An 18,457-nucleotide genomic window follows, 5' to 3' on the forward strand; every position below is an offset into this window, starting at 1 on the left:
CTGAACAATAGCAGTGTCATGCTACTGCTGCAATGGAATTGTATAGGTTTGCTTCTGTTATCAAGGAAGTGAGTTGTACAAAAAACAGAACCAGCAGAATGAAATTTATGGCAGTATTTATAATGCTAGAGAGAGAGAGTAAGAAAAACCAGAAAGTTACCTTTTAGCTCAGTCACTGTGAAGAAGTGGCTATAATTTTGTTAGTTGTTAACAAAGGAAGATTTTATCAGCCCTTCTTGACTGATAAAAACTAACAGGGAGGGGACAGTTGGCTGGGCCGGGGAGGTGATTAATGCCTCCCTGCGGGTGGGTGGTCCCTCCTGCTTAAAGGCACCAGTGATAAAACTGCTCTTCAAGAAACCACTCATGGATCTGGAAAATTTAAGTAACTACCAGCCAGTTGCCAATCTCCCCTTCTTGGGCAGAGTTATTGATCAGATGGTTGCAGTTCCTGACCCAACTGTACTGACTGCTGATTACTTTTTGGACCCAATTCAAAGTGCTGGTTTTGACCTATAAAGCTGTAAATGGCTCAGGACCTCAATACCTCCAGGACCACCTCTCCCCCTATGAACTGACCCAGATTCTGCAATCATAATCTGGGGCCTTTATTTGTGCGCCTCCTCCACAAGGGGTCTGGAGGGTGGCAACGAAAGAACAGGCCTTTTCTTCAGTGGCTCCCCATTTGGGGAATGTTCTTCCCAATGTTTGCATTACTAGAATATATGTTCAGAATGGTACAAATAGTTCAGACCTAAATTGCTGCATTTAGCTTTCATGGGATTCACTGACATTCACATTGCATCTGGCCAGTTTTAGTATTTCATATATTGTAATTGCAGAATATTTTATTTGAAGTAAAGCTCAGTGTAATGTTGAACTCCATCCTATCTTTCAGTCTTCACTTTTTCTGCACTCAATGTGTATGCCTGCTGTCAGACCCCTCCAACTAGGTCAAAGAATTGTTTTTTTCTCTAATGCTGCATCATCCTCACCTATCTTAGCATTTCCCAATATCTTTCTTCCCCGTTCCATTTGTTCATTAATAATGAAAAACCTTTTCTTTATAAAAAATGAGTTATTAATAGAATAATAACTTATGTGTGTTGACCTTTAAAATATAATGTAAAGTGCACTTGGCGTTTCCCTGGATATAAGAAAATAGGAAAGTTTTGTCTGTCAGCGCTGGGTACCTTAAAAATATGTTCACTCTACATCAGGGATGATTGATTGGAAGGCCACTAACTAATTTATGGTGGACAGCATAGTACTATGTTACCTACAAAAATACTGGATTGTATGGGCTAATCCAGAAAGGGAAATATAGGACCATTTGACACAGTTTGGTTATACCTTATTGATAAAAGATGAGAGCATGTACCTCCTGCTTTGTATGTTTAAAACCTACCAGTGGTCCATGGAAATCGCATTTTTTTTAAGAGGTCAAAATATTCTTTCTCTGTAATATTGCAATATTGGTGTACAGTTTTAAGGGAAAGTTGAGAGTGGGACTGGGTCAAAACTATGTCTTCCTACCATCAGCCTCCCATAACCCGTGGCCCTCCAAAAGTTGAGGACTAGAACACCCATCATCACTATCCATTGGCCATGCTACATGGAACTGGTGAGTGTTGTAGCCCACAACATCCAGAGGGCATCAGATTGAGGAAGGCTGCTCTCACTATGGAAATATGCATATATCCTAAGTAATTACATTGCTGACACTTAAAATGGCTCAGCCTGTCTATCTGCACTCCTATCACTTACTCACATTGACCTGTTGTTTTCACAGTGATCGTCCGAGCTGCTGACTGCAAGAAGGTCTACCAGATAGAGCTGGCTCCCAAAGAGAAAATCATTATCCTTATCTGTGGCCGGAATCATCACGTTCACTTGTATCCCTGGTCCTCTCTGGATGGATCTGAAGGCAGTCTTGATGTTAAGCTTCCTGAAACTAAAGGCTGCCAGTTCATTACAACTGGGACACTGAAGAAGAGCTCTTCAACAAGTTTGTTTGTGGCAGTCAAACGGCAGGTTCTGTGCTATGAAATTCATAGGACTAAACCTTTCCATAAAAAGTTCAGTGAAATCCAGGCACCTGGCAGCATACAGTGGATGACAGTGTTCAAAGACAGGCTTTGTGTTGGCTACCCATCTGGTTTCTCTCTGTTGAACATCCAGGGTGATGGACAATCTATAAATCTGGTAAATTCCAATGACCCATCGCTTGCATTCCTCTCACAACAGCCTCTTGACGCCCTTTGTGCTGTGGAGCTCAGCAATGAGGAATACCTGCTTTGCTTCAGCCTTTTGGGAGTGTACGTTGATGCGCAAGGTCGAAGGTCACGCATGCAAGAGCTAATGTGGCCTGCAACTCCTGCTGCCTGTAGTATGTATATGTTTTTTTTCTGTTGCTGCTTCACTTGTCTGAAAAATAATCGGCAAATAACTGTTTTAACCATCATAGTTTTAAATCGTGCTATACCACCATTGTTTTTGATGGCGCTAATATGGACCTATACATGTTGAATAGGGCTTTCAGTGCCTACTAATTATGACAGCTAAGTGAAGGCTGTATTGCTCTACATACCAGCTGCTAGGTGGCTGGGTGAGAGGAAACCTTCATTACCGGCCAGTTCCCAATCTCCTCTTCTTGGGCAAGATTCTTGAGCAGGTGTTCACAGACTAAATCCAGATGCTCTTGGAGGAAACTTATTTTCTAGATTCATTTCAGTGGGGGTTCAGGCCTGGTTTTGGCGCAGAAATTGCTTTGGTAGCCTTTGGGATGACCTGTGTCAGAAGAGAGATGGGAAATGTGGCCCTGTTAATTCTCCTCGACCTCTCAGTGGCTTTTGATACCATAGCATGGCATCATTCTGGGGCAGCTGTCTGAGTTGAGGGGTTGATGGCACTGCTTTGTGGTCCTTCTTATATGGTCATTTCCAGAGGGTGATGCTTGGGAAGTGCTCCTCAGCCATGTGGAGCCTTCAATTTTATTCCCCTCCTGTTTGGCATCAAAATAAAACTTCTGAGTGGGGTCATCTGGAGTTTTGGAGTACATTGTCAGTAATATGTATGTTGTCTGTCTGTTTGTGGGTCGTTTTGGGTTGCTCTCGGCACGATAAAGCAACTAACAAATTTAATTATTAATTAATTCCGTAATAGCAATGTAAATTCCACCACTTTCCTTTAACTCATTTTTGTTAGTTTCGTAATGATAATTCTGCTTGTGAGCTTTTAGAGGTGGGCGAGTACAAAAGACAGGTTACCCTATACAGTGGTACCTTGGGTTACAAACACCTTGGGTTACAAACACTTTGGGTTACAGACTCCACTAACCCAGAAGTAGTACCTCAGGTTAAGAACTTTACCCCAGGATGAGAATAGAAATCGCGTGGCAGCAGCGGGAGGCCCCATTAGTTAAAGTGGTACCTCAGGTTAAGAATGGTTGCAGGTTAAGAATGGACCTCCAGAATGAATTAAGTTTGTAACCAGAGGTACCACTGTATTAATCTTTAAAATACAGGAAGCTTCCATCTACTTTTCTTCACATCCACCTTGTAGAACATTTCCTTATATCAGAGTATAGCAATCAGACTTCATGATTTGACATGTTATAAAACACAAACAACCTTCAATATAAGTTGGTAATAATTGTGTTCCACTTGCACTGTCCAAGCTTCTCCTTGGTTTAGCTGCAAAGCCAATGACAAGAAAAGGGCCAGGGCCAGATTCTGTGCTTCCAGTACATGGGCTTTAACAAGCTAGAGCAAAATGCTTTTCTGTGAGATGGGCAGTCGGAATAGGCGGTTGCTCTTAAGTTCTGACAATCAGACAAACTGCCTCTTGCCCTAGTAAAGGCTTAATTGTAAGATATGAGCCACCCCCTAAAACATGTACTTCTCATGTTGATAACCAGTAGCTTAGTTCAGTCAACTTCAAGCATAGTGTGTAAATGTGTACTCCCTAAAACATCTGACTGATCTTTTCAAATGTCTTGTTCTAAAAGGCAGATTGTTAACCCATCTTCTCCTAATCATGTGTGAATGTGTACCCTGTTGTGTTGATAGTGCTAGTGCACAGAGGGGGTACTCCCTGCCCTCCCACATTTTTGCAAACCTTTGTTAGCCTTGTCCGTGGACCTTTTTTATGGCATGCTTAGTCCTGTCTGGGCTTGTTCTCTTGCAATTTGCTTGCCCTCCCAACTGCGATCTGTAGTGACCACTTCCAAGAAAGCGGAAGTTATTCTGGGGGGGGGGGGGGGATGAAACACTTGAAACATTGAAACGTTTAAGAAATGTCAGCAAAATCAAAGAGTGGCTTAGACTTGCCACGTCTTTTCCTTTTTCTCCCTTAAAAAAACAGCACCACCTGAGTCTTCTGTGCTTTAAGCAGCTGTATGGTAAACATAGCTGCAGCAGCTATACCTTTTCCAATAATGAGAAATACTTCAAATGGTGCACATCTCATTCATTCCACGATGTAAGGCACAGGAGCTTGTCCTTAACAAAAGTGCCATCCCTGCAGTAGCTGCTAGCTGTGATGGTTCCAGCTGGAGGCTGTTGCTATCAGGCGCTCCATTTTGAAAGACCATTGGTAAAGACCATTGCACATTGGAACTATGGGGGAGGGCTCTTTTTCACAAGGGACCCAACCACGCATTGGGAGAAATGGTCTGCTAAGTTTTCTCTGAATCACTTCTGAAAGGGGTTTTCTTGTATAGGCAACTTCCTATGACCATAGCACACCACACTTCCCTTTGGGAAAACCCCATAGCTTCTGGAGTTCACCTCATCCTCCTTCAGCGACTGAGTGCAATGACCTTTCTATTCCCCTCACTACCAGGTGCAGCAGAAGAGATTATGCCACACTCCTCCTCCTCACTTCTCCCCCCCTTTTCTTTCTTCCAGAGCAGTTGGAAATTCTGTTTAAACTTTCTAACATACCCAGAATGCCTTCCTCTGAGGAAGGTCCCCCTTGACCCTTCCTCGGAGCAAGGCATGGCAGAGGGGCTGAGGCGGAGAGCCCAGGGGAAGCCATTCCTCCTTCCCTTAGCTTGCCTCTTGGAAGTGACGGCCCTGCCCACGTCTTTCCTTCTTCCTCTGTATTTACGCAGATAATCTTGCCAGTGGAATAGGTATTTCTGCCTTGCTACCGTGTAAAAGGACTTGTGTCTTTTATACAGCAGAAAGCAAGTCAAATTCATCTCCCAGAAAGTGTGTTATAGCCAGCTGGTGTTTGGAAACCATAAATCAAAACACCTACTCAGGCAAAGGGCTGTATTTTCCCAAAAAGGCAGAGATGAAGGCGTGTAGCATAGCTACACCTCTAACTGATCTTGTTTACATATTTTTCTCATTCTAGATATGTTGCTAGACATATCTAGTACTGTGCCTTTAAAAGCACCTTCTGAAGCAATCTTGGCTTTCCTGTAGCCTTCCAGTCTCTCTCAGAAAAATAAGACTCTCCTCCCATCTTCAAAGAATTAACCCTTTGAAGGCATAGCTGGTAGATAGCAGGGTGGCTTGTTAGGCTGGACCAAGGAGAAATCTTCCAGCTTCCATTTTCTGTCTTTAAATGGGAAGGATGACCTGCCTTGCAGGCTGGTGGAGAAGGGGCTATTGGAAAGGACCCTGCAGATTTAAACTGCTGATGATCTATAATGAAATACTTGCAACAAAATTGCTTGCTCCGGAGAGGCCTGATCTACAACCTACTTCACAACCTTTTTTCTGTATGGTCTTTGGCAACAGAGGAAAGGCCTTTCGCAGCACTGGTCCCCCAACTATGGCATATAGTATAGCCACATTGCTATCTTTTTTGTGCCCCCTTAAAAAAAATTGTCCACCTGCTCATTTTTTGTGCATTTTTTATTATTGTCATTGATGGTTTTATCTGTTTTGTCATTGTATTTGTGTTGCAATATAACTGATGGCACACTGTGCTGAAAATCTATATAGAATGATGGGAGGTATAAAAAGGGTTTCAAATAGACAAATACCTAAATAGGAATCTGTCTAGGCTGTACCAATGCAGGATGGGAGGGGGAGGGTGTTCTCATGATGGAATGCTCCCTTTACAATAAATCTTTCCCACACGAAAAGCTAAATGTCAGGAAGAAGAGTTCTTAATATGCTGACTGCCAGAATCAATGCCTTTTCATTTACTTATATCAGCGAGAACTAGACCTGAGAGATGGCTTGAGAAACAGCAACAGTTGAAATAATGATGGTGCTCAGTTTTATCTCAGAAGTATGCAGCCATAACCAGCTTTCGTATTTTCTCTCTAGGCTGCAGTCCATTCTATTTAACGGTCTACAGTGAATACGGTGTTGATGTATTTAATGTCAGCACCATGGAATGGGTTCAGACTATCGGCTTAAGAAAGGTAAGTAGCTTGCCCGTACTGTAAAACACAGTGCCTTATTCGTTTACTGCAAACATCTTGGCAGTGTGTTGAGGATGAATTTTAAGCTTCCCTTACTTTGTCTCCATAACAGATCAGACCCCTAAATGTGATGGGCACACTGAATCTCCTTAACTGTGAACCTCCTCGACTGATCTATTTCAAGAACAAGTTTTCAGGTTAGTGCGTTCGGTCGGGGTGGGACATACAAAGGAAAAGGGATAAAGAAGAGTGGTTGTAATGTGTTGGTGATGCAGGGAAGGCAAGTAGAGTCTGTGTGAAATTACAGCCATGTGTAAAAAATTACAGAGGCAGCCATGGGTGGCTAGCCTCCTTCGCCCCAAGGGCCACATTCAGCCTCGGCCTGCCCTCTAGGGGCTGCATGCAGGTAGTGGATGTGGTTAGCCCACACTCCCCACATGTGTGCATGCAGGGCACAACTCTGTAGATCAGATAAGAGAGAGCTGTAACCCTGCCTCACTCAGCAAAGACTCCACCTGATGCTTTGTAAATTCCTAGGTTCCTCTGCAAAAAGAGCTTAAGGATTCCACAAAGGTCTCCTGCATGAGTCTCCTTCACTGCAGCAGGGCTTGTACAGACCTTCTGCCTAACCTACCTCAGGGCTGTTCTGTTGTGAGGATATACTAAAGAGGGGAAGAACCCGTATAAACTGCATTATGTCTTGTTACAGCAGGAGCCGCCCTTAGCGTGCCGGAGACATCCGACAACAGCAAGAAGCAAATGCTTCGCACCAGAAGCAAGAGAAGATTTGTCTTTAAAGTCCCCGAAGAAGAAAGAATACAACAAAGAAGGTGTGGCTTTACCATTTCTCTTCTCTCTCTCTCTCTCTCTCTCTCTCTCTCTCTCTCACACACACACACACACACACACACACACACACACACACACACACACACCGCAATTGGTGGTAAAGGAGACTCTACTTATGCAAACCCATCATTTCATGTCTTTGTTGGTTTAGGGAGATGCTCCGAGACCCTGAACTCCGATCCAAAATGATTTCCAATCCGACCAATTTCAACCACGTGGCTCATATGGGACCAGGAGATGGGATGCAAGTGCTCATGGATCTCCCACTGGTAAAACTTCTTGTTCCTAGGGAAAGCAGATAGGCAGGCCTATGCTCAGCCACAACCTGCAAATCTTGGGAATGAGCTGGCAGAAGAACTTTATAGCTTGAGCACAGCGGCTGTTCATTTTCTAAGGGGCAGCTGCAAAGTTTAATCAGGGCTAATATACGTCTTGGAAGGGATCAGGAGGAGGCCTTGGCCATGCCTGCTCTCTCCCCACTTTTCTTCAGCTCGCTTCACTGTAGGGTGATGCAAATGACAGGATAGTTATTCAGCTGTAGGATGTCTTCTAACCCTGGGAAATCAAACTCCCTTTTAAAAGGGGTTGTATCTCCTAGGAACCCCCCAGGTCTTTCCATAGTGAGAGGAGCAAGCATGCAAGCCCAACCCCTGCGACAAATCTTATCCAGGAGGGGAAGGGGAGGGGAGGCAGATGCCTGAGCAGGCTGTGTGAAAACTCTCTTTGAGAATGCCAGCACATGCACACGACACTGAAAGTAAACAGGCATCACTGCCAAGAGTGCAATAGTGTTTTCTAAATAACTATTCTCTCCTCCTTCCTTTTTCTTGTTTGTCTTGTCTAAAATAACAGAACGAATTTCCTTCCCCTTCACTCTCCCGACATTCTGCTCTGATATCACCTCCAACAGGCTTTGAGCACGTCTATCACATGAGCCCTATCTCTGCTGAAATCTTTCTCCAGAGTGACCATTCTTCCTCACTGCTTTCCTCCTCTTCCTGTCCCTCCTCTGCTTCTGTAGCAAGGGTAGGAGCAGCTCTTTAGGAACTGGATGGTGACGGTGGGCATTATGCCTCTCTGCCAACATTAAAGAAAAGTTGGGAGGGGGCACTAGCAGTTTGCAGGGAATTACTAACCTGTATATATATAAACTAGTGCTTGCTGCTCTGAATCCTACACTCGAGTTAGCAGGTTGTGCTAAACCCCTACACAGACTAGATTATGGTCCTTCCAACAGCAGGTGGCAAAGGGAAAGCTCACTGGAGAATGCTTTGAAAGCAGTATTTACTGTTCCAGGTGTCAAATATTACCATAGCTCAAAAACAATTTTCATATGTAATTGGAAAAAACCTTGAGGCATGATCTGCAGTCAAACTCCATTCTTTTCTTTACACAGTCTGGTTTACTGGTGAGTTCTGTTATCCTGCCTCCAGCACTTGGAAGGAACTTAGACTGATGACTCAGTTTTGTTTCGCTTGCTTTTTGGGAGGCGGGAGGGGGGAAGGAGGGATAAATTGCCCCCTTGTCGGTTATTTGAATGATGTGCCTTTGTGTTAAATGGCCCTCTTTAGCAAGCGAAGCTTAGTTTGTAAAAAATACCACCATACAATAGCTCTGAAAGCAGTATTCCTTCGGTGTTTTAAAAAAACTCTGCTAAATGTTTCACTGAAAAAGAAAATAGCGTTGAAAGTGTCTTGTCTAATTGACTGTGGCTACATTTCTGCTGCAGAGTGTCTTACCTCCTTCACAAGATGAAAAGGCTTGTCCTCCCACGACCAACATTTCACGCCAAGCACCTCAGAGAAACAAAAGCTACATTTCGTGGCCATCTTCAGGTAACAGTAGAAATGGATCTATTTATAACCTGCAGTTTTGTAAACCTATCGGAGTGGAGAGTCTCAGACATATTTGCTTTACAGGTGGCAGTGACCTAGGAGCAGCTATGCCCTTGAGGAGTATGTCTGATCCAGACCAGGAGTTTGACAAAGAGGTGAGACCTATCTGTAGACACCCTTTGGTTTCGTCATATTGGTGCATAGCTCTCTATTCAGTCTGGAAAGAGCCTTCTACGTAAACAGCAGCTGTTTGGTTGTTTGTGTATATCTCAAGTGCCAGATCTCAGGTTTCATAGAGCTTCAGGAATCTTGATTCTAGAAGACTCCTTCACTACAAAATACTAGGGAGAAATGTTTTGAAAGCTCTGATTCCCAAGAAACACACGCTCAAACACTTTGTGGGTGTCTTGGCAACAGTTCATAACTGAGGATCCAAATACAGATAGGTAGCTGAAGAAGTGTGCATGCACACGAAAGCTCACACCAAGAACTAACTTAGTTGGTCTTTAAGGTGCTACTGCAAGGAATTTTTTTATTTTGAGGATCCAAAATAGGTGATAAGCTTTAGAACAGTGTTTCCCAAGCTTGGGTCTCCAGCTGTTTTTGGACTACAACTCCCATCATCCCTAGCTAGCAGAGGATGGGAACTGTAGTTCAAAAACAACTGGAGACCCAAGTTTTGCAAGCCCTGCTTTAGAAGAACACAGCCTGGATTCCCTATCCGAGCACTCTTGCCAGCAAGTTGGTCTGCCACCTTGCATAAACTTTAGCAACGTTCCTGGAGTGTTAGAGAGGTTATCAAACAGTACCAACTGCATTTTTGAAATTGGTTCCTAATTCATCAAAACCCAGGAGCTGCCACGGCTGATTTTAACGACATGTACAAGGAATATAAGAGGTTGCCTTGTACTGACTGAGACCATTGGCTAATCTGCTCTATATCACCTGCACTCATTGGCAGTAGCTCTCCAGGATTCAGTCAAGTTTTTCCAAGCCCTGCTTGGAGTTGCCAGGGATTGAACCTGGGACCTTCTGCATGCAAAGTGTGTGTTCTACCCTTAGCTACAGCCCTTTCTAATCAAAGGAAAACAATTTTCCCAGTGGAGGATGTCTCTGAGACTGAAATCAGGAGCAAACATAGCCATGCACTGGTTTCCTAACTTGTGGGTTCGCACAAATGCTTTCCTTCCATCTCTTGCAAAATTATTTTTGCAGTTGTATCATAGAATGCTAATACAGCAGTCGCTGGATGGCTGGACCTTTTTAAGAAGCCTGCAGCTTTTAAATCTGTTCTTCTTCTCCTCCTCCGATACCCTCTAGCGCTGTTAGCAGTGGCAGTGACGAGGCTGTTTTATGAATATGTAGTGATTGTAGCCTCTTTGTTAGTGAAGGAGCCATTGGGGACTAAAGTAACGGCCAATAGTAAACAAAATTTAAGGTAGTATATTTCTATGTCAGTTTTCAACTGTAGTCATGAAAGTGCTTTATAGTATTTATAAAATGCAGGGTACGCCACAAATGACATGCTCAAAGCAAAGCAGACAGGCTGGAGCAGGAGCTGGCATCTTATGTTCCAGTTTGCCCATGGCGGAGGAGGCAGTCCAGTTGCATCAGGCTCTGAGGGTCATGTTTGCCATCTGCTTCCCTCACCCTCCTATTCCTTCCCACCTGTTCCTTCCATTAATGGAGGCGCTTCCAGTTTTGAGAGAGGTGGAATAAAAAATTCCTTTAAATAAACAATAGTGCCTGGTGGTTGTCGTGGGGGAGAGAAGCATGTGTCGGGAAGGTGCATATGAAAGGGTGAACGTGAGCTTCAAAGCATCCACTAAAAACTCCCCAAATATCTGTTGACCCTTGCCACTTTCCTACTGAATACTGCACTAGAGAGAGCCGCACTTGTGGAAAGATCCAGCACCCTTTGGGCTGTCACTGGTGTGTGGTGGTGATTGTTTTTTTAAATTTCTGCCATCTGCACCTTGGGTCAGCATTCTGTTGATTGTGCCCCATGAGGACTGCAGAAACCACACGGCTGCAGACTCCATCCATGGCGACCCAAACAAGAGGCGAAGCTTGGCAGGGGGTTGGACTCGATGGCCCTTGTGGTCTATTCCAGCTCTATGATTCTATGATTCTTGCAGCTGTATCCCAGCAGGTTGCCATAAGTGTCAGGTTTTGAGGTGGCATTTTCAGTTTATGCTTACAATAGTTAAGATCAGAGCATGTGAGCTATTGCCTGTATACCAACAGTGCGCTGTGAAACTCGGAGTCATTCTGCTTGGTGGCTCCTTGCCTTGTCACAGCTCTCCCTTAACAGATCTTGCCTAAACGATTGTCTGAAGTTGCTGTTTACACCCACAGCAAAACCTTGCTGATGGTATCTCTCAGTGATATCGCCTTTTAATCTGTTGGCTAAATATAAATTCTTCTTCCCTCAATTAAATGGGCTGGCGCAGCAACAGTTCTGCTGTACTTTGCAAAGAGCTAACTGCATTCCAAAATGCTGGGAAAATGTCCAAGCAAATGGCTGAAGTGAAAAGGGAAGGGCTACACCACAGAGCCATCAGCAACAAATCTAGAAAATAACGCTGGCTGGATAGGCGCAATTGACTATCCAGTGAATTCCTCATTTTGGGCTGCCATTTGTGTCTTCCCTGACACCATTTGCAGCCAGAAACCTTCCGTTTCTTTCTTTTTTCTTTTTTTCTTTTTTCTTTTTTTCTTTTTCTTTTTTTTGCTGTCAAGGACATAACATAAATAACCGGTGGACAAATTCACCTGCTGTTTTACATAACGGTCTTTGCCCCTGCTTTTCCAAGCTACTCACTACTCACAACTGAGTGATCCTTTCCCCTATCTGGGGTTTGTGGTGGTGGTGTGTTGCTGTTGTTGCTTTTAATGCAAAACAGCCATCCAAGGCTGCTGTCAGGAGCAGGAAGAGAGATGGGAGTGGATACACTGCCTTTAATACTGTCCAATCCTGCCCCACTCCTTTCCCACCTGTGGGGGTGAATGTATGCCCATTATGTTTTCTCCCTGTGGATGAAAGAGGTGCTGCTATCCCCCCCCCCGAGAGAGAGAGAGACTAATCCAAGTTCCCTAACAAGCTGAGGCCCAAACTATATTTGCTGCTTATCACATGCATGGCTTGGACGCCGAGAGAAGTTCAAACAATGGAAGAAAGGCTTCTCATCCTCTCCGCTCCAGCAATCTCTGACCCTTGAGAAGCCTCTCCGGAAGCATCAGGGCACCATCCTGAACAACGTGGGATGGAGTTCTGGGGGAGAAAGAGACAGGAAACTTTCCTTCCATGAGCTTCCTTAATTTACCGTATTTTTCGCTCTATAAGACGCACTTTCCCCCTCCTAAGAAGTAAGGGGAAATGTGTGTGCGTCTTATGGAGCAAATGCAGGCTCCATGGCTTCAGCGAAAGCAACGCGAAGCCTCCAGAGCGCAGCCAGGAGAAGCCAGGAGAGCAAGAGGGGTCGGTGCGCACCAATCCCTCTTGCTCTCCTGGCTTCGCTTCACTGGAGAGGTGCTGTGCAGCTTTCCCTCTCTGCGCAGCGCCCCTTCAGCGAAGCAGGAGGAGAAAAGGAAGGGGCTCCCTTTCTCCTGCCGCTTCGCTGAAGGGGCGCTGCGCAGAGAGGGAGAGAATATTTTTTTTCTTGTTCTCCCCCTCTAAAACTAGGTGCGTCTTATGGTTGAGTGCGTTTTATAGAGCGAAAAATACGGTGATTTGTCTTAGGCAGTGGCGTAGCGTGGGGGTGCAGGGGGGGCCGGCCGCACCGGGTGCAACATCTGGGGATTAGGGTTAGGGGGCGCAAATCCACAGGTTAGGGGGCGCAAATCCACGGGTTAGGGGGCGCAAATTACTTGCCTTGCCCCGGGCGCTGACAACCACGCTACGCCACTGGTCTTAGGATCCAAGCCTGCCTCTTCAAGTGACTTTGCCTCAAACTTTTCTAAAGTAGGAAGGCTGCAGCATAAAGCACAGAAGGATCTATGGAGAGTGTTTGTGCTGAACACTCCTCACCCCGCCGTTTCTCTTTCCCTCTGCAGCCGCTTCCTAGGACACTTTTTCTCCCATTTTGGCTTCATGTTTATCAAGACAGCAGGCTGGATGCTCTTTGTGCAAGGACTTGGGAAACGATGAGCTCTGGCTTCTGACTGAAGACGGTTTAATGCATAGAAACCTACAAGGCAGCTGCTTGAACTAGAGATGGGCTAGTCTTAAAGCTCTCCTCAGGTTGGGTTGAGGGTCCCCTGCCCCCAAATCCAGAAACTCTGAGAAATTTCCCCCAAGACCATCTAAATGGCTCAGAAGATTTGCTCTCAGACAGCCCCTGGGAAAACCACACTTCCTTGGCAGGGCCTTCCGCAGTAGGACTATGCTGAGAAGAAAGACAGGCTTTCTTTTCATCCTTCCTCCTCTTCCTGTCTCTCCCTTCCCTCTTATCACACTGTCAGCCAGTTGTCCACACTAATAGGTGCAATTTGGGCCCAGTTCTTTTGGGAGCTCTTGCTGCACTGCCTCTGTCTCCCATCAGAAGCATCCTAATGGTTTCAGGCACTTGACATGCAGTATTTTTCTTTTCCTTTTTTTTTTTTTCTTTTTTGCAGCCTGACTCAGATTCTACCAAACACTCGACTCCTTCCAACAGCTCGAACCCAAGCGGGCCCCCAAGTCCCAACTCCCCACATAGGAATCAGCTGACGCTAGACGGGTTGGACCAGTCGACCTGCGATGCATAACACTACGGCTCCCCCCTTCCTCCCCAAATCCTGTTTGGGACCATCGGCACCAGGAACAGCTACTCCACGGAGTATTCAAGAGCAGGGGGCCCGTCTCCAGCAACTGTGCCAAGACTTGATACGGAATTTCTAGTGTTGCACAAAAGTAAATTCTGTAGTTAGAGGTGTAGATTTGGGAGAATAAAAAAAAGGAGGAGCGAGTTCTTTATTACGACACGGATCAAGTTGTTACTGTTTTTTATGCAAAACTGTTTGTTCTTAACCCTATGGTGGATCAATTTCTGCACAGACGTGATATTAATGTGACATACACTACAGGCTTTTGGTAAACAGTCTTCATATTTAAGTTGGAAAGAAAATAGAGAAGAGTCGCTGGTAGTTTTTTTTTTACTACAGTGCGGTGTCAGGAATATTTTTCTATAGGATGATGTAATGTCTCGTTAACAGGAAATCCTTTTAGGGGGGGAAATGGTCCTTTTGAGTGGGAAGTAAAAAGCAGGCTATAAAAGCAGGCTAGTTGCATCCTTGGCTAAATATATTCTAAATATATTCTGGTTGTGTGTTTTTTCAAGTTTTAGGAGAATGATAGGAAGCTGTAGGGCCATTCCCAGCATCAGTAGAAATATGTCAGGAAGTTGAAAACCGAGGTTCTAGTTTGTGGCCTTTTAACTTATTTAGCCATTACATACATTCTCAGCTTTGTAAATGTCCTTCTCCCAACTTTTTAGTCATGTACATAAAACTATTGCCGGTAACATTTTATCCTTACCCTGCTTTTTTAGACCTCTTCAGTTCATCATTAGCCGGGGCAGGGCTTTAAAAAAAAGATGAAAAGAAAAAAAGACTGCTGTGAAACAGGTTTTACTTTGCTTTTCCTTCTACCACCTTCGCGGACATTCTTGTAATTCCTCTTTTTGTTTTGCTTTTGTTCCAGTGTTAAAGATACACTACATTAAGATAAAATAAAATAAAATACGCTAGGGAGCGTTCTCTTGGGGTCGCTCCCTTGAAGGCTGCTTATGCGAAGGGATTGTGTAGTAGTACTTAAACCATCGGTCTATCTTGATTGGTAACCAAAGTGGAAACGTTGAAGGATGTGTATATGAGGGTGCCTCATCTTCTCCCCACCACCGCCTTCCCCAGTTCATTGTATCCTCGCCTGCATGAAGACCCCATGATTGCTAATCAAAAGTATTGATCATGTAGAGAAAAAAGGAAAAATGCACAGCACACTCCTGTATATTTTGCTACGGCCCATGTGCAGCGGTGACATATTGCGTGTATATTTAATCTCATGCTTCCATGTATTATACATTTAGTAATTTTCCCTCTTCCCCACCTCCACCTCTCCACACCCCCTTCCCGGGGGGCGGGGGGAATTGTGATCATGTTTCATTTAAAAAAGCGTGTGTAATTAATTCTGTGGCTGGCATATCCAGTTTGTCATTGTCACATTAGTGTGCCTTCTGTGCCAATTTGATGACAGTTGGATGTCAATTGTTTTTTTTAAAAAAATCTGGTTTCTATGGGCTAATGCTATACCAATGGCTAATACTCTTTCCTGAAACACTGTATAGGACATGCACTTATCCCTAGTTTTAAATCAAGTGGCTCTAGTCAACATTTAATCCTGTTACATTAAGTGTTTGACAATACTTGCTCTTTTCTCAGATTCTTGATCAATGAAGCTCAATTTGAGCTGGACACTACTGCTTTTGGGGTTTTCTGGTTTTTACACCTTTTTTTTTAAATGTAAGTCTGAAGTCTTTGTAATTATTGAATTGTGAGAACATTTTTGAACAATTTACTTGTCAATAAAGCAGAAGAGGAAGGTTTTAAAAAGTACCCGGAGCTCCTGTCTTCCTTCTCTGAACAAGCATGCATTGGCCTCTCATACCTGCCTGGTTCGTTTGAAAGTCACCAGGACATGATTTGAAAGGGGAAGAACAACCCTGTGTTCTATGTTTCACCTTCAACCAACCAAATAAGCAACGTCAATACCAACAGCAACTCTTAAGTGGTCTTCTGAGGACGAGAAATGTATCAGCACCTGAAGTTGCTTCCTGCAGCTTGCCGCAGTCTTTCGGTTCCTTACTAGAGATTGCAGAAAGAGTGGTAATTGCTGCTGATGTTCTGTTGCTCTTTTCCTTTGGCCCAAGGGTCATCCAGTGGAGTTGAGGCCAGATCAGAGCAGTAGACAGCAGGCAGCTTGTCTTGGAAATAATAGCTAGATGAGAATGGTATTAATAGTCTTGATTAACCTTGTTGTTTTCCTCAGTGCAAATGGAAAGCACTTTTCTTATTCTTTTTGGGTGGGGGGGGCACATAATGGAGCATTGCCAGTATTACACACAAGCATTTTGACCAGGCCCCGGAAAAACATTTGTGTGGGATTTTGTTCCCGAAATGCAGAAGCTTTTGAGGACTGTTGACACTCTCGCACACAGCCCGACAAATTTGCTGCAATATCTTTTAAGTGGCTTAGAAAAATTAAGGTGGGAGAGGGGTGAGAACTTGGAATTAAATTCTGGTGTTAAATATTCTACATCAGGCATGTCCAACAGGTAGATCATGATCTACCGGTAGATCACTGGACGTCTGCGGTAGATCACTGGTAGAACATTGGCTCCCCCCAAAGAAGCTGAGCAACTGTGGCTCCCCTAAAAAAAGCTCAATGTTTTACCTCCTCCCTGAAAAAACTCAACAACATTGACCCCAAACCCCCCAAAAGGGGGTAGATCACTGCCAGTTTTTAACTCTGTGAGTAGATTGCAGTCTCTTGGGAGTTGGCCACCCCTGTTCTACATCAATGAAGTGGATTCCAGTCCACAAAAGCTTGTGCTGCCAATATACTTTTTGGTCTTTAAAGTGCCACAAGATTCTCCATTGGTTTTGCTGCAACAGACTAATGGCTGCCCCTCTAGAGCAGTGTTTCCCAACCTTGGGCCTCCAGCTGTTTTTGAACTACAATTCCCATCATCCCTGACCACTGGTCTTGCTAGCTAGGGATGATGGGAGTTGTAGTCCCAAAACAGCTGGAGGCCCAAGGTTGGGAAACACTGCTCTAGAGGATGTAATTTAACAGTGCGGATTTGATAAAGCACAACTTGTTCCAGGTTGCACTGCAGACATAACAGCAATTGCAGAAGAATCCACATGCATCCACTACTTAGACACAGAGAGTGACAGTGAAGAATATGTGCAAAGGCAGGAGGTTTAAATTAAGCTGCCCTCTTCTATCCAGGGACAGCGCTTAGCTGAAAAGCTGTCAATTTATTTGCAGCATTTAGGGAGCAGGTGAGAGCTGCAGGCTGGACCTGAACCACAATTTACTAATGCAAAGGCATCACTGAAATGAGGTATCCTAGCAAATAAACGCTAGTATACTTTGACCTCTTTTGCGGAATTTTCACTCGGATACAACCAAGGCATAACTTCATAAACAGGCCAGGAGCTTTAACATGGACACCAAGTGGCAGATCAAACTCGCTGCCACCAAATATTTGCTTCTCCAAATATTTTCACGCTAATGGCAAAGCTGGAGTAATTTGAGACTGATGTGGTTGCACAATTTCGCTTTATTTTAGACCCAGGATCTTCTAAAAGTCATTTAAGCTACATTCCTAAATATACTTTTCCTGGGAGTAAGATTTATTGAACACAGTGGGAATTGCTTCTGCGTGAATTTATTTTTATCATTGACAGATGTACACTTCCCATTCAGCAAAGTTCTCCGGGAAGTAAACAATACATAGGATTGCACCTTAACAGATTATATTCATTCTCAGTAACTTTGCCATGCTGTAAAATGACTGAATAGCTGGAGCAGAACTTAAGTATGCCTTAAACCAAAGAAGTACATATTTACAAGAACACTTCAGCATAGAGGAATTAAATGATGAAACAAATCTCTTGAAAACTTGCTACCCAGATGCAGATGACACCCAGCTCTACCTCTCCTTTAAATCAGAACCAGTGAAGGCGGTGAAGGTCCTGTGTGAGTGCCTGAAGGCAGTTGGAGGATGGATGGCGGCTAACAGATTGAGGTTGAATCCTGACAAGACAGAAGTACTGTTTTGGGGGGACAGGGGGTGGGCGGGTGTGGGGGATTCCCTGGTCCTGAATGGGGTAACTGTGCCCCTGAAGGACCAGGTGCGCAGCCTGGGAGTCATTTTGGACTCACAGCTGTCCATGGAGGCGCAGGTTAATTCTGTGTCCAGGGCAGCTGTCTACCAGCTCCATCTGGTACGCAGGCTAAGACCCTACCTGCCCACGGACTGTCTCACCATAGTGGTGCATGCTCTAGTTATCTCCCGCTTGGACTACTGCAACGCGCTCTCCGTGGGGCTACCTTTGAAGGTGACCCGGAAACTGCAATTAATCCAGAATGCGGCAGCTAGACTGGTGACTGGGAGTGGCCGCCGGGACCACATAACACCGGTTCTGAGAGATCTGCATTGGTTCCCAGTACGTTTCGGAGCACAATTCAAAGTGTTGGTGCTGACCTTTAAAGCCCTAAACAGCCTCAGTCCAGTATACCTGAAGGAGCGTCTCCACCCCCATCGTTTAGCCCAGACACTGAGGTCCAATGCCAAGGGCCTTCTGGCAGTTCCCTCACTGCGAGAAGCAAAGCTAC

General features: G+C 44.6%; 1 protein-coding gene across 7 annotated transcripts in view; it reads left to right on the forward strand.

Annotated features, from left to right (window-relative positions):
* CDC42BPB (CDC42 binding protein kinase beta) overlaps positions 1-15,666 on the forward strand; it is a 96,442-nt gene extending 80,776 nt beyond the window's left edge. For 5 of the 7 annotated variants that reach the window (XM_083516704.1, XM_083516706.1, XM_083516707.1 and 2 more), the window contains 8 exons: positions 1,793-2,389; positions 6,291-6,388; positions 6,501-6,585; positions 7,098-7,218; positions 7,389-7,506; positions 8,967-9,072; positions 9,157-9,227; positions 13,690-15,666. In XM_083516704.1, coding sequence (XP_083372830.1) covers positions 1,793-2,389; positions 6,291-6,388; positions 6,501-6,585; positions 7,098-7,218; positions 7,389-7,506; positions 8,967-9,072; positions 9,157-9,227; positions 13,690-13,821 — 1,328 coding nt within the window. In that variant the 3' untranslated portion in view covers positions 13,822-15,666. The remainder of the gene's footprint in view (positions 1-1,792; positions 2,390-6,290; positions 6,389-6,500; positions 6,586-7,097; positions 7,219-7,388; positions 7,507-8,966; positions 9,073-9,156; positions 9,228-13,689) is intronic. The other 2 variants (XM_083516703.1, XM_083516705.1) reach the window with 1 other exon arrangement.
* The last annotated feature ends 2,791 nt before the right edge of the window (positions 15,667-18,457 follow it).

This window comes from Podarcis liolepis (genome assembly GCF_965112155.1).
Source record: "Podarcis liolepis genome assembly, chromosome: 1".
Taxonomy (NCBI): domain Eukaryota; kingdom Metazoa; phylum Chordata; class Lepidosauria; order Squamata; family Lacertidae; genus Podarcis; species Podarcis liolepis.